Consider the following 14,816-nt stretch of genomic DNA (forward strand, 5'->3'; position numbering starts at 1 on the left):
GCTGGGAAAGCGGGCCGAGGAATGGCTACTGGAATTTCATTCACGTAAGTGTGAAATGTTGCATTTTTGGAAGTCAAACCTTCAGGGCAGGATCTTTATGGTAAACAGTAGGGACCTGGGGAATTTTGTTGAGCAGAGGGATCGAAGAGAACAAGTACAAAGTCTCATTGCAGGTGGTGGGGGGGGGGGGGGGGGGGGAAAGTGACTTTTGGCATTGGCCTCCATCTGTCATAAATTAAGTACAGATGGCAGAATGTTATGTAACAAGACATTGTTGAGGTTGCACTTGAAGGATTTGTTCATTTTTGTTCATCCTACTATAAAAAAGATGTTAAGCTTGAAAAGGTGCAGAAAAGGTTTATGAGCATGTTGCCAAGACTCAAGGGCAGAACATTTTGGGAGAGGTTGGGCAGGCGAGGACTTAGTTCCTTGGAGCTTAGGAGGCTGAGGAGTGCTCTTATAGAAGTGTATAAAATCATGAGGGGAATAGATAGGGTGAATACAAAGAGTATTTTTCCCCAGGGTAGAGGAATCAAGAACCAGAGGTGAGAAAAGAAAGCTTTGATAGGAACCTGAAGGGCAACTCTTTTACACGGAGGAATAAGCTGAAGCCAGAGGAAACAGTTAAGGTGGGTATATTAATATTTAAAATATATTTGGCCAGGTATATGGATATGAAGGATTTGGGGGGCTATAGGTCAAATGATGAGAAATTGGACGAGCTTAGAAGGGAGTATTTTGGGCAGCTTGTAGGAGTTGGGCTGAAGGGCCTGTTTTTGTGCTGTATGACTCAAAAACATAAAATAAAATAAATAAATTTAAAAAAGTGTCCATTGGCTCCATGCCAAACTGTTCGTCTAATACCCAGTCTTAGAAAAGCTACAATATTTTCCTCCAGTTAAACAAAGAGAAGTTGGGCACAAAATGCCGGAGTAACTCAACGGGACAGGCGGAATATCGGGAGAGAAGGAATGGGTAACCCTTCAGAGGCGGGTATCGACCCAAAATGTTACCCATTCCTTCTCTCTAGAGATGCTGCCTGTCCTGCTGAGTTACTCCAGCATTTTGTGTCTATCTTTGGTTTAAATCAGCATCTGCAGTTCCTTCCTACACAAAGAGAAGATGGGAACATACTACCTCCAAATGAAACCGTGTTATTTACTCCTCAGTCACAATCTCAGGTGGAGTCAATTTGTTTACAGTTTGTAACCAATGCAATTTGGATTAAATTGTTGATCTACAGTGTCTTTTACCTCCAAAAATGCCCCTCATACTGCCCATACTCATCGGCTGCGAAACACTCATCCATGTTTTTGTTACCTTGCCTAAAATCTGATAGCATGCACCCAATCCTTTTCTTACCATAAACTTTGTTATAAATGCATAATTCCATATCCTCATTTCATTGGTTTACCCACAATAAAGCTTCAATTAAAAATGTTCATCCTTAGTTTATATCACTTGATGGTATCATCTATATTACAAACCCCATTCTTTGAAATATAATTTCTCAGTGTATGGTTTAGTGCATCTCTTCTTTCACTGGTTCCATTATCAGCTTTGAAATGTCTCCCTACATATTATTACTTTCCATCCGCTTCTTTCCCATAAACGCCACCTCTGACTAAGCTTTTGCACACTCCTCCAGAAACCACCACCAATAAATCAATTCCCCAGTGACACATTTTACATTATTTCCATTTGATGCATAGATGCAAGTTACTATTGTTAATGTAAAGATGAACAGAAAAAGTGAACTGAGGAAGGCACTAAAGAGTCGCTATTGCTGCATGATTGAACCTCACTGCAGGTAACTGCCTTTAGTGGAAAATCAAATAGAGTGGAGGGAGCTAGGTTTGTAGGTATTGGCATATTAATGTCAAGTGTACTGTAACACAGAGTGGAACTTGATTTGCGTGCTACCCAGGGTGAGTGACAAGGAACTAGAATCCTATCATACATGAATACAATTGAACCATACACAAGTCGAACAGGTAGTGCAAAAAAAAAAAAAAAAAAAAAAAAGAAATGAAACAAAGTGCAGGATATGTTGTTACAACGATAGAGAAAGTGCATATTATAAGTACAAGTTGTTCAACAGGGTAGATTGGAGGATCGGGTGGAGTGGGTTAATTAACAAAGATGTACCTAAAAGTCCTTTCTCCGACTCAAAAGCAAACTTCAGACGGCGAGATTGCAATGGATCTTCAATGACCTGGATAACAGGATGAAAGAAAAAATGTTACTAGCCTTCTACAGAATGATTCTTTGTTCTATTGTGAGCAGGCTGCTGATGTGTTGTCATTTAGTTTTGCAAAGACTCCAAGTTAGTCCTGTTTGTTTGTTAGTTATCACCTTTCATGTTAAACCTGAAACACCACCAAAAACCAAGTTTATAAACCAGAAAGGCCACCCTGAAATGGGGGGGGGGGGGGGGGGGGGGGGGGGGGGCACAATGTATAACCACAGCTGTAATTTCTACTTTCTACAAACCAAAATGTACAAAAATGGCCTTTAAGAAAATCTGACAATGTGCACTTTAACCACATGTGATTTTTTTCTATTACAAATCTCAAATTGTGCAGTACAGAGGCAAATAAATAAATGATGGGTCTTTGTCCCAAACATTATGGAGGGCACTGTATAAACTCCAACAATAACTTTGATCATTTGGGGTCTGCGCTCCTGCTCAGGACTGCATAGTCATGCCCACTATTACATACGCATTTTCTAACAAAAAAGGCTATGACAGGCACTGATAATTCCCTTACTTACCAGGATTTCATGCAGTAACTGGAAGATATTCTTCAGTTCATGTGGTGGAGCTGTCTCCAATTGGATCTGCACAATGCAAAGCATACATTATCTTCAGAATTACATTTTGTGGAGATAAGATGTTCTTTTCGCAAGCATCTACTAAACTTATTTAGAGTCATAGTGATACAGTGGGGAAACAGGCCCTTCAGCCTAACTTGCCCACACCAGCCAGCACATCCCAGCTACACTAGTCCCACCTGCCCACACTTGGTCCATATCACTCCAAACGTGTACTTAAATGTTAGAATAGTCCCAGCCTCACCTACTGATTTGATATAAACTTCATTTATGTAGCTTAATGAAACTAATCCTAGATGAGTATTAAATTAAATTATGTAGTCATTGTCCATTGATTTGTTATTCCCAGATCTATATACATGTGGCTACAGGACAAACAAATTTGTTTTTGTGTATCTATATACATGTACACAGAAGGATCAATCGTTGCCTAAATCATTAATGTTGTAATCAGTTTCCAGACCACTGGTGCCCAGTGGTTCTTTACTGGATGTCTGTCCTGATAGAGCAGAGTCTTTGTTTGCAAAACTGTACGTATGTTAGCAAACATGAAAACATTTAATTATCTGAAGGAAAATAACATGTTTTTAAAATGCATGAAATAGGTACAAAAGAGGGACCTTGGTGGCATACATGTTTTGTTTTAAAATAAGGTGAGTTTCTACTCTTGTGGGTAACAAGGCCTGAATGCACATTTTGCTGTTTAAAATTTTAATCTGCAGGTTACAAATAGCTTCAGTGAGAACTTCGTACTTTAATCTCCAAAGATGAACCTTTTTGTACACTGATAGAATAAAAGTCAATTGTCTTTAAGAAAGTTTACAAAGTATTGAAATTGACCATGTGGAGTTTGCATGTTCTTCCTGTGAGTGTGTGGGTTTTCTCTGGGTGCTCCAGTTTCATCCCACATCTAAAAGATGTGCGGTTTGAAGTCAATTGGCCACTGTAAATTGCGACTAATGCAAAGGCCGTAGATGAGAAAGTGGGATTACTAAAACTAGTGTGAACAGGTAATCGATGGTCGGCAGTTTGCTGATGGGCCCGATTCTATGTTGTGCCTCTAAACTGGACTGATACTTAAGAATCAACAAGTAAAACTGTAAACGAATAAGCAGAAATTATTTGATGAGTTGACCCAGCTTTTATACCCTTGCCCAATTTTGAGTTGAAAGGGGCAAATCCAGACTGAAACTTTAGAGCAATGCTGAGGGTTTTGCCTTGCTCTTCTATTTTGATTTTCTTCCACTTCAAATACTTATTCAATTTCCCCTTAACGATGGAATGATGATCAAACACTTCTTCTTAGAAATAGATCTCCAGTAATATTGCCATGTTCCATTACGTGCATTGAATGGCAAAACATATTCTAGGAACTAAATAGTATTTGTCTGCTCTTTGGCTCCAAATATACATAGCCAGACAGGAAATCCACAAGATCAAGTTTGGTAACAATTTACCATAATTACAACACAGTTGAAAATGCAAGACGAGTCAGAATGTGAACCAACTTGTCACCATGTGGATTAGGTTAAAGAACTCGATTAATTCCTTATTTTCAGTTACTGTTCTGCAAGTAGAGCAGGGGCAGAAAGATTCAAATGTGTTCATTGCGTCTAAGATTAGGAAGTGAAAAAATTAAAACATTAAATCAACAAGTACCCATTTACCTTAATGGTCTGTAACACCTGCACCAATGAGAAATGTTCATTGCAGAAGCAGCAGTAAGTCACCATCTCCGAAAGCACAGACAAAGATCCAGTCAGCTCTCGCATAGCATACATAACCTGAAATGATAAAAGTAGAACTCATGAATTTACCACAGACGGGAACACACGTTTTCATAATCCCTGCACCATAAATTTTAACTTTCTTCTTTTCCGTTTTGCAGAGATTCGTATATAAAAAGGAAGAAATAGCCTTCTGCATTTGCGCATAGAAACTGTCAACTTGCAAATAGGTATTCAACATGGAAGGTGTCACAGCTCATTTAACTAATTTGATCTTAAACATCCCAAACTAATTCCCCTGTATTATTTGAAAGATGAAGCACCACTATCATTTTTAATATTACTTACACGATAATACATAAAAACTCCAAACAATTACAACAAAAAAATTACCTCAAGCAGGTAAGCTTGTCCTTCAGGTCTGAAGAGAGTTTCTACATCTTGATGCAAAGGTACTTGTGGAGTTGGTGAATGCCATTTATACTGCCCAGGATCTTGAATTTAAAAAAAAAACATTTAATATATAACTTATATTCTTCTACCACTATTTGCCACATTCATTCCTTTGTTCCCAAATACAAATATCCAACTAATATGAAGTGATTGTTTGTATTCAGCAATTTAAAAATGCATTCGAATTTGAGCAGTCCACATTTGAAGTAGTTGATATTTAACTTGGAAAAGCAAGGATCTGAATTTACACGTTTTATTCTTGATGCTACTAGCTTTTGAGCAGAATCAAGAGCTATTAATAGGGAATAAAGAGGTTAATGACAATCTATTCTGGCTGTTTCAAACATGTGCAGCCTAGCATAAGAAAGCAAAATGGTTGCTTAGATTCTTTCCTTGCTGATGGATTGACATGGGTGCTAAATAAAAAGTGTGAAAAGTATAAATCAAAATTCATCTTGCATTTTGCATCCACCCTGTGAAACTGCACAATCGCCAACACTGCAATAGCCAATCATGATGTTTCCATTCACCATATCCTGAGATAGCATCCACTGATCAGTTCTATCAATTTGCTAAACAATTAATTGTCTTTGTTTGGTCTCCAATGCTTTATCTCCATCATGCTTTCAACTCCATGCCATGATTCATAACTCTAATGTTTGATGATTTCTTATTTTGGAGCAACAGTAAATTAAAATGTACATGTGCCCATAGAATCTTTGAATAATGGATCTCAATTTGTTTGGGAGTATTTTAATCGAAGATAAGTCAATTCTAAAAAGAAACTTAACTTACCAATAGTGAGTAGAGATGAAATGTCGGTATGTAGGACTAGTGATGCCAAAGTGATATGAAGATACCAGAATTCACGGGCCTGTGCAGAACTCCAACGCCGATTCTAATAGAAAATAAAGGCAATTGTAACTTGGGACTCTAAAGGCTTTACTTAGGCTTTTGTTTTCATAAACCTAAGAGAACAATTTTTCTTATCTAAAATAGTAACGAGTGGTCTCTGATTTTTCTTCCTCAGGGGTTAAAGATGGCAACATTTAATTTAAAAGGGGAACAATGTCACTAATTTATAGATTTTGCAAATCATCAATAATTTAGTTACATTGCTTCCATCTTTGGAGAATGGAAAGCAGTGAAAAGAGGCATCTGATCAGATGCAGCAAGACCTGGGTGTCATGGTACACCAGTCATTGAAAGTAGGCATGCAGGTGCAGCAGGCAGTGAAGAAAGTGAATGGTATGTTAGCTTTCATAGCAAAAGGATTTGAGTATAGGAGCAGGGAGGTTCTACTGCAGTTGTACAGGGTCTTGGTGAGACCACACCTGGAGTATTGCGTACAGTTTTGGTCTCCAAATCTGAGGAAGGACATTATTGCCATAGAGGGAGTGCAGAGAAGGTTCACCAGACTGATTCCTGGGATGTCAGGACTGTCTTATGAAGAAAGACTGGATAGACTTGGTTTATACTCTCTAGAATTTAGGAGATTGAGAGGGGATCTTATAGAAACTTACAAAATTCTTAAGGGGTTGGACAGGCTAGATGCAGGAAGATTGCTCCCGATGTTGGGGAAGTCCAGGACAAGGGGTCACAGCTTAAGGATAAGGGGGAAATCCTTTAAAACCGAGATGAGAAGAACTTTTTTCACACAGAGAATGGTGAATCTCTGGAACTCTCTGCCGCAGAGGGTAGTCGAGGCCAGTTCATTGGCTATATTTAAGAGGGAGTTAGATGTGGCCCTTGTGGCTAAGGGAATCAGAGGGTATGGAGAGAAGGCAGGTACGGGATACTGAGTTGGATGATCAGCCATGATCATATTGAATGGCGGTGCAGGCTCGAAGGGCCGAATGGCCTACTCCTGCACCTAATTTCTATGTTTCTATGTCCAAAAAAGTAAACAGCAAACACAAGAATAACCATTTAGATATCTACAGAATTCATTAATGAGGCCTCAACTTAAACAATATTCTAATGGAGCACTACACTTACTTGATTGTTCTGCCTTGATGGACCCAGGAGAAAACAAAGCATACGCTTGAATGCAGAGTGTTTGAATAACAGCTGGCAGGCCTTGAAACCCTGAGGGCAGAAGGAAATTGAACTTAGCAAAATACCATAAATACTCCAGTTGGCCTAAAATGTTATAATGTTGAAAAATATATCTTGGCCAGGGGTTGAAAGGTTCACTATGACAACTAGCAAGGCACAACTGATCAGAGGCAAACTACGTTGTTCCAAAAGAGCAAGCAGAAAATCTTAATTGTGTAGATTATATTGCCTTTTCTTCACTTATGTTGCTCGCACACCTATCCGACACAAATTGCATGATGATGACTTGACTTGGAACAAAATAATTCTATGACCATGACTATGATCTTATAAAGGTGTATACAATCATGAGAGGAATAGGTCAGGTAGATGTACAGAGTCTCTAGCCTAGAGTAGGGGAATCGAGGACCAGAGGACATAGGTTTAAGGTGAAGGGGAAAAGATTTAATAAGAATCTGAGGGGTACCTTTTCACACAAAGGGTGGTGGGTGTATGGAACAAGCTGCCAGATGAGGTAGTTGAGGCTGGAACTATCCCAACATATAAGAAACAGTTACATGGACAGGACAGGTTCGGAGGGATATGGACCACGCGCAGGCAGGTTGGACTAGTGTAGCTGGGACATGTTGGCCGGTGTGGGAAAGTTGGGCCGAAGGGCCTGCTTCCACACGGCATCACTCTATGACCATATTCAGAGATTGATGATGAAAGCAAGGACACAGCTTCTGTATCCCTTATTGAATCAAGGAGGTTCCCCTGGCTTGAAAGTAATGGGAGGGATTATATTGCGAGTCATTCACCTAGTTTCTTCTGACAGCACAAAATAGATGAAGAACATACTTTACCTTTTGTACAAAGTTGTTGAAGAGGTTGAAGTACTGGGAGCAGTTTTTGCAATTTTCAGCTACATCCTTATCAAGTAAGCCAAGCAGTACTTCCAGCAACTGGTCCAATCCTTTCAGCTGAAGAAAGACATTTTCTTTAGATAATTTCAAAACATATTAATTAAATTACATACAAAATCATTAAACATAGGTAGAAATAATGGACCAGAATGTTAATCCATAATGCTCCATGCTATTTCTTTACCCTTTCAGCTATATAGTAGAGAGCTGTCACGCTTATTTGATATGATGGTCCTGTTCTGATTAGCAAGGCATTTGGTATGGATCGCGCAAGTTACTTGGTATGCAAAGGGACACAAATTAATTAGTTGCATCCATTCGCAGGGAATAAAGTGGATGCAAAGTACACAGGTATTGAAATGCAGATTAAAATCTTTGCAAATTACATGACCACTGCTACACTCAGAGGGGGGGGACCCCTCATTGAAACATACAGAATAGTGAAAGACTTGGATGTGGAGAGGATGTTTCCACTAGTGGGAGAGTCTAGGACTAGAGGTCATAGCCTCAGAATTAAAGGACGTTCTTTTAGGAAGGAGATGAGAGATTTCTTCAATCAGAGGGTGATGAATCTGTAAACTTCTTTGCCACAGAAGGCTGTAGAGGCCAAGGCAGTGAATATTTTTAAGGCAGAGATAAATAGATGTTTTGATTTGTACAGGTGTCAGAGGTTATGGGGAGAAGGCAGGAGAATGGGGTTTGGAGGGGGAGATAGATCAGCTATGATTGAATGGAGGAGTAGACTTGATGGAACGAATGGCCTAATTCTACTCCTATAACTTATAACCTGCTCACTTGGCTGCATGGCTGTAAGTATGCCTGGCACCAATCCAAAATCAGCCACTCTCCTGTGATTCATTCCTCCCCCTATCTTCACCTACACACTTGTACTCTCCGAGTCAACATTTTGAAGGGTGGCAAGGAAATGTTGGCCAAGATCTCGGTGAAATATAAAAGCTTTATAGGCGAGCTAGCAGTGCTACTATTAAATACAGTAAATTATGAATCTGCTAAAACTACTCTCTTCAATATGACATTACTTATACAGCAGGTTTTGTTGCTACCCACATTGAAGGTAAATATTCTATAACTGTTGGTGGTGTTTAGGGCCAGCAATATTGCTCTTGGAATAACAATGCTAGCTTTAAAATTGGGTAATTTTGTTATTATTCAATGTCACAAAAAGAAAATCAAACTATAACAAACTTGACTTTTTTGCTTTGGTTGGAAAAAAATAAAACCAGCGAGATGAAACATGCAAGGTACAAAAATACATGTACTCATTATTTTCAATCATTTAACGTTTTAATAAGCAGTCAACTCTTTGCCAAAACTTTTAATCAAGTAGTCTGTAATCGTCGTTCAGGACAATTGAACAAATATTATACCAACACTGAACCAATTTGGGAACACCCGTGATGACCTTTAAGACAATGTAATCATTTACCACTTAGCTTTCTATACACGCCATTTACTAACCTTTTCCTGATAAAGCAGAGCACTCTCGAGGGCTTTCTCTAGAATGGTAGCAACAGTTACACGGACCTCACGAACAGTGCACTCCAGAAGGAAAATCCTTGTAGGCATGGGTGCACATGCAGAGAAAAGCAAAGTGGACCACATTATTGTTGTTTCACATTTTCACTTACTATCCTAACTCTATAACTACACAAGCAAAGATGTAGGAATCAGTAGGATTGAGAGGAAAGGAGAGAGATGGAGAAATGAAGCAAATGGAATGAGTGATGGTGATAGAGCTGGATGGAGAGGAGAGGGGTGAAGGAAAGTTTCCCTTTGAAAAGGGCTACAATAAATTAACATGCATTATTAGAAGCTTAGAAATAGATTGGGGAAATTAAATGAAGGAAAAAGGACGATGATACCATAAATGCATTGCAAGTTTATGCCATGGCATAGCAGACAGCAGGACTTGCAATGTTTTGAAAAACTGCAGATATTAGCAGGAGATTATATTTAACCTCTTATTTGACCCGCTTCAATACCCCTGCCTTTTCCTTCTCTGTCAAATTGCCTTTCCTTTTGAATAAATCTTCAGATGGACTTATATAATATAAAGTCAGAAATTAAAAAGATTCTCAAAGATGTAAATGCATTTCATAAATACTTTGGACGTCTGGATGATGGAAGTAAATCAATAAAAGTATTACTGAAGCTTTAGTAATTATAAATCTTGACCTATTTAATCAAATATACCCCAAGCTCCTGAGACTAACAGGATTAATATTTTCACCATAATTTGTGAAAAACTGATTTTTATGTACAGTAAAATGAAAAGAAATGCAGCAATGTGCCATAATGCCCAGAAAAACTAAGGTCAAAGGAGCTAGGATTTGGTTAGGATCAAAGGTTAGGATCAAAGGAGCTAGGATTTGTTTTCTTTCAAGTGTTTGATTTAATAACATGCCTCAGCTAGTTTGCAATACATACACATCCTGTCCCCACCCCTTTATGAAAGATTAGTCTAAATGTCCTTGAACAGAGATGGGCTGATGTTAGCTCATGGTTACCATACAAAATTAGCCAATCATAAACTTGAACTCATTCAAGAACCACCTTCAGTAATAAGACTCTACATGTCACCTGCTACATATTTACACACAAAATCTCAAAGAATACTCAGGCATTTAACTGCAAATCTGACCTTTGAATGCAGTTGATTTCTTACTTTCAAAAAACAAACATATTCTCCATCTTAAAATATGGTATAAAATACTAGGAATATTCAACAGGCCCAGCAGCAACTATGCGAAGAGTTTACCTTCCATAGATATTGCTTAACCTCTGAATGCCTCCAGCATTTTATTTTTATCCATTCAAATTTCTAGATTTTTTTATTTAGTTAAAATATAATTGAATTACATTTGATGTATTTACTGCCTCTAGATGTTAGTAATGTGCACAATTTATTTAAATATTAACTAGAGTAATATATCCAGAAGAACTCAAAGATACTGCACCTAAACTAATAAATTTATTCGTGGTTCTTCAAATATCAATCAATAGAAATATTAAAAATCATTTGATTAAATTATGGCTTTGAAGGAATGCCAGCAAGATTAATATGTTTAATCTTTATTCTAGGACTCAAATTACGCCCAGTATAATTGTTTCCGTATCCACTACATTAAATATAAAAGGCATTTGTATGCAAGTAGTTTTTATAATCATTATATGGAAATCTTAAGCAGAAAGGTGTTGATAATTTCTCCCTTTATCTCTCTGTTTTAAGAACCTGTTCTTGCATCACTCAGTTCAATAAAGATTTAAAACTCGAGTGACAACTAAAGTGGTATTAACATATTGCAGAAATTGGAAACAGTGAAATAAAACTAGAAAATGCTACAAATATTGGGCAGCAATAATGGAGAGAAAAACAGAAACAAAATGAGATGGATTAATCATTGATGCAACATCATAATTGTGTTATGCTATCTTTCCAGAGTGGTCATCTAATCCAGTGCATATTTGTTACATTAGCTGCTTTAAATTAGAATTTCTAACATGGGAGTAATGGTTGAAATGGCATGCATCCGAGAGTTTGAGGATGCCAATGCAGGTGGAGCGCAGATGCTCTGCTAATCCATCACCTACGCTGCATTTGGTCTTGCCGATATGGAGATCACATTTGGAGCACTGAATGCAGAAGATGAATGTGCATGTGAGCCTTTGCCTCAGCTTTTAGATCCCTGATAATGTTGAACAAGGAGCAGTCCGTGAAGTCACAATGAGTGGTCCCTGTGTAAGGTAGTACGGGGTGGAGAGGAGAAGATGTGGCTAGTGGTGAGACCCCGTTGCAGCTGATTGAAAAGACAAAGGATGATATGCTGGATGGAGAGGGTAGTAGGGTGAAAGGCAAAGACTGGAAAACATTTTTTCTGGTTTTGGACTTTGAGACTTCATCCATCCATTTACCCACTTCAGTTTCAATATAACAATTTCATGGTCCTCTATAATGCATCAAAAGTAATGTACGTTTAGCAAAATTATTGGATTACAAGCTTTTGTTTTTGACTCACTTTATCAATTCTCGGCCCTCTGACCCAACCAAGAATTCAATTAGCCACTGACAGGCATCACAACTGTTTGTAAGCAACCTCTCGATGAGAGTTATCCATTCTCCTGTGTCCACCCTGTTAAAATAAAAATTAGAATCCACACTGAAAGTTCACTATACCAATTATCTTCAACATATTTGCTGAGAGTCAGCTCCATATACAAAAGGCTACATCTGGTGCATCCTGGTGTGTTTAAAATCCACAGGAGCCACACATAGATCCAAATGTTGGCACATTATAGACAATAGGCAAAAGGTGCAGCAGGCCATTTGGCCCTTCGATCCAGCACCGCTATTCAATGTGATCATGGCTGATCATCCACAATCAGTACCCCATATTCCTCGACTCTGCTATCTTTAAGAGCTCTGCAGTGCTCACACAATTTATATTAGGAACAGACATTTAGTTTTCTAACTAATGGAAACATTTTTCAGTTTTAAATTCCTTCATCAAAGGCTGTCTAATATGAAATAGGGAGCTTGGTGGAAACACAGCCTCTTCATCTGACAGTCCAAGATGGCATAATATGACTGATGTATGATTACACACACACATTTTTGAAACATTACCAAATACTTGACAATTATGATTTTATTTTTCTACAGATGATGTTGCAATCTTTGAAGGATAAATTTGTAATGATTGCTACTTAAATTTAAAAAAAAACATTAATAATTCATTTTAGTTGGCTACTATTTGGAAGAATTCTATCAGCCATGGAAGTTTAACACAATTTCTGTTGAAACAAAACAATACCAAGATTGAGTTCATAAACTAAAGAGCAATGTTTTAATGTAATGAATTTTACTGCCTCAGGCATGAAGCACGCCACCTTGTTGTCCTCAAAACTATTGGTTAAAATTAGTTGCAATTGTAGTTAACTACAATTTAAAAAACCCCAGGAATTGAAAAAATAAACACGGACTTTCGTTGCTAACTCTAAAACAAGTGCTTTCGGAACAGAATAAATCACAAGCCAAGAATATCACTTTCCTTCAGCAGTGGTGACTCACTTTCTGGAATGTGTCACAGGATGGAGGACAAATGAAACAGAGTTATAAACAGACGTTATAAATCTCTGCTTTTCGACATATTAGTGTAAAAAAACATGGAGTATGTTGACTCTCTGAAATTTTAAGCGTCACAATATCTTCTAACTTGCCAGCCTGTGATTAACCGAGCTATAACATTTGGAACGAACCACCACTTAATAGTTTAAAAGACTTATTTGCACAAGTTCAAAATGCAGTTAAAAACCAGATGAGCTCACTATTTTTTATTAATGAATAATAATCCAAAAACATTTAGAAGAAAACACATGCATCTTACCCCCTTTAAGCTGCTTTTAAATACCCTGCATTTCTGTCACTGGCTGGTAGCTGATCTAAAACATCCTTCCAATTATTAGACCTTTTTCTGCAATGTACAATCTAATTCCTGTTTCTTATCGGACTTGAAAGTTCATGCTATGACAAACTGGAGATAACAAAATATGAGACTGAGGAAAGGGAGAAAAAAGTATTCCTGCTCATAAATCAATGATCCGTCACATGAAAACTCTTTAACGGCTCTCTTTTGGTTTGTTTTCTTATGTCACCTGCAGTAGTTTTAGGGGAGATATAAAAAAAAAAAAACTAGAGCAGTGTCGTTAACTGAACAGCTTGTCTCTACATTTCATACCTGAGTTTTTTCTTGGTTCGCAAATAGGTTTGAAAGAGAAACTGGATGGCAAGCTTCATGCCAATCTTTGCCATGGATTGGTACACTGGATGCTTCAGTTTAGTCTGTGGAACAAATGAGCATCAAACTGAGATAAACCATGAAGGAGATGTTCACAAATTAGAATATGGGCTAAATTTGAACGTTCTGAAAGGAGAAAACAGAGCACATTTCTCTTAACAGTTTTGACAAGGTTCCATTATTTGTTTAACAAGCAAACGTGAACTTTCTTTGGAGCACTTGGCATCAACTTGGTATACCATATCCACAAGACAACAGTAGATGTAATCCTATCTATCATTCAATGTGAACATAGGGTAATGATGAAAAAAGGAGAGCTTCTGGAGGACCTCAGCAAGTCAGGTAGCATTAATCAAGGGAAGAAGTCGACTTTCCAGGTTGAGATCCTTCAGCTGGACTGAACGAGTTGAGGCCGTATCAATAATATAAAGAGGTGAAGGAGTGGAATGGGGCATAGTTTCTCGATGAGGCTTCCTCTACATTGGTGAGACCAAACTCCCTTAGTAGACTGAGGAGATTCGGTATGCGGGCGAATACATGATTGAACCGTTAGTTGTAGAGAGCATATTGACAGGTTGCATCGTGGCCTGTTTCGACAACTTAAACGTATCAGGAATGAAGAAGACTGCAAAAAATGGTGAGCACTGCCCAGTCTATAACAGGTATTTATATCCCCACCAACAAAGGGATCTACAGGAGTTGCTGCCTCACAAAGGCAGCCAACATTGTCAGAGACCCACACCACCTGGCCACACTCTCATTTCACTCCTGCCATCGGAAAGAAGGTATAGGAGGCAGAAAATGCAATATTCAGGTTCAGCAGCTTCTTTCCTCCAACTATCAGGCTATTAAACACTACAACCTCCAAATAAGCTCTGAACTACAGACGTGTGCATTCCTTCTCTCCAGAGATGCTGCCTGCCCTGCTGAGTCACTCCAGCATTTTGGGTCTACATATTTCTTGTTTATTATGATCTTTACAGAGTACGTTGCTTACATATCTGTTTTGCTGCTGCAAGAAA

General features: G+C 38.2%; 1 protein-coding gene across 2 annotated transcripts in view; it reads right to left on the minus strand.

Annotated features, from left to right (window-relative positions):
* The window catches only part of usp24 (ubiquitin specific peptidase 24), a 135,675-nt gene that overhangs the window by 21,721 nt on the left and 99,138 nt on the right, over positions 1-14,816 (minus strand). For both annotated transcript variants that reach the window (XM_055641602.1, XM_055641600.1), the window contains 10 exons: positions 13,735-13,838; positions 12,016-12,129; positions 9,458-9,554; positions 7,919-8,035; positions 7,014-7,103; positions 5,811-5,913; positions 4,956-5,056; positions 4,503-4,619; positions 2,776-2,841; positions 2,149-2,215 (listed from right to left, as the gene is read on the minus strand). In XM_055641602.1, the coding sequence (XP_055497577.1) occupies positions 2,149-2,215; positions 2,776-2,841; positions 4,503-4,619; positions 4,956-5,056; positions 5,811-5,913; positions 7,014-7,103; positions 7,919-8,035; positions 9,458-9,554; positions 12,016-12,129; positions 13,735-13,838 (976 nt within the window). The remainder of the gene's footprint in view (positions 1-2,148; positions 2,216-2,775; positions 2,842-4,502; positions 4,620-4,955; positions 5,057-5,810; positions 5,914-7,013; positions 7,104-7,918; positions 8,036-9,457; positions 9,555-12,015; positions 12,130-13,734; positions 13,839-14,816) is intronic.

The sequence above is a fragment of the Leucoraja erinacea genome, chromosome 10, assembly GCF_028641065.1.
Source record: "Leucoraja erinacea ecotype New England chromosome 10, Leri_hhj_1, whole genome shotgun sequence".
NCBI lineage: Eukaryota > Metazoa > Chordata > Chondrichthyes > Rajiformes > Rajidae > Leucoraja > Leucoraja erinaceus.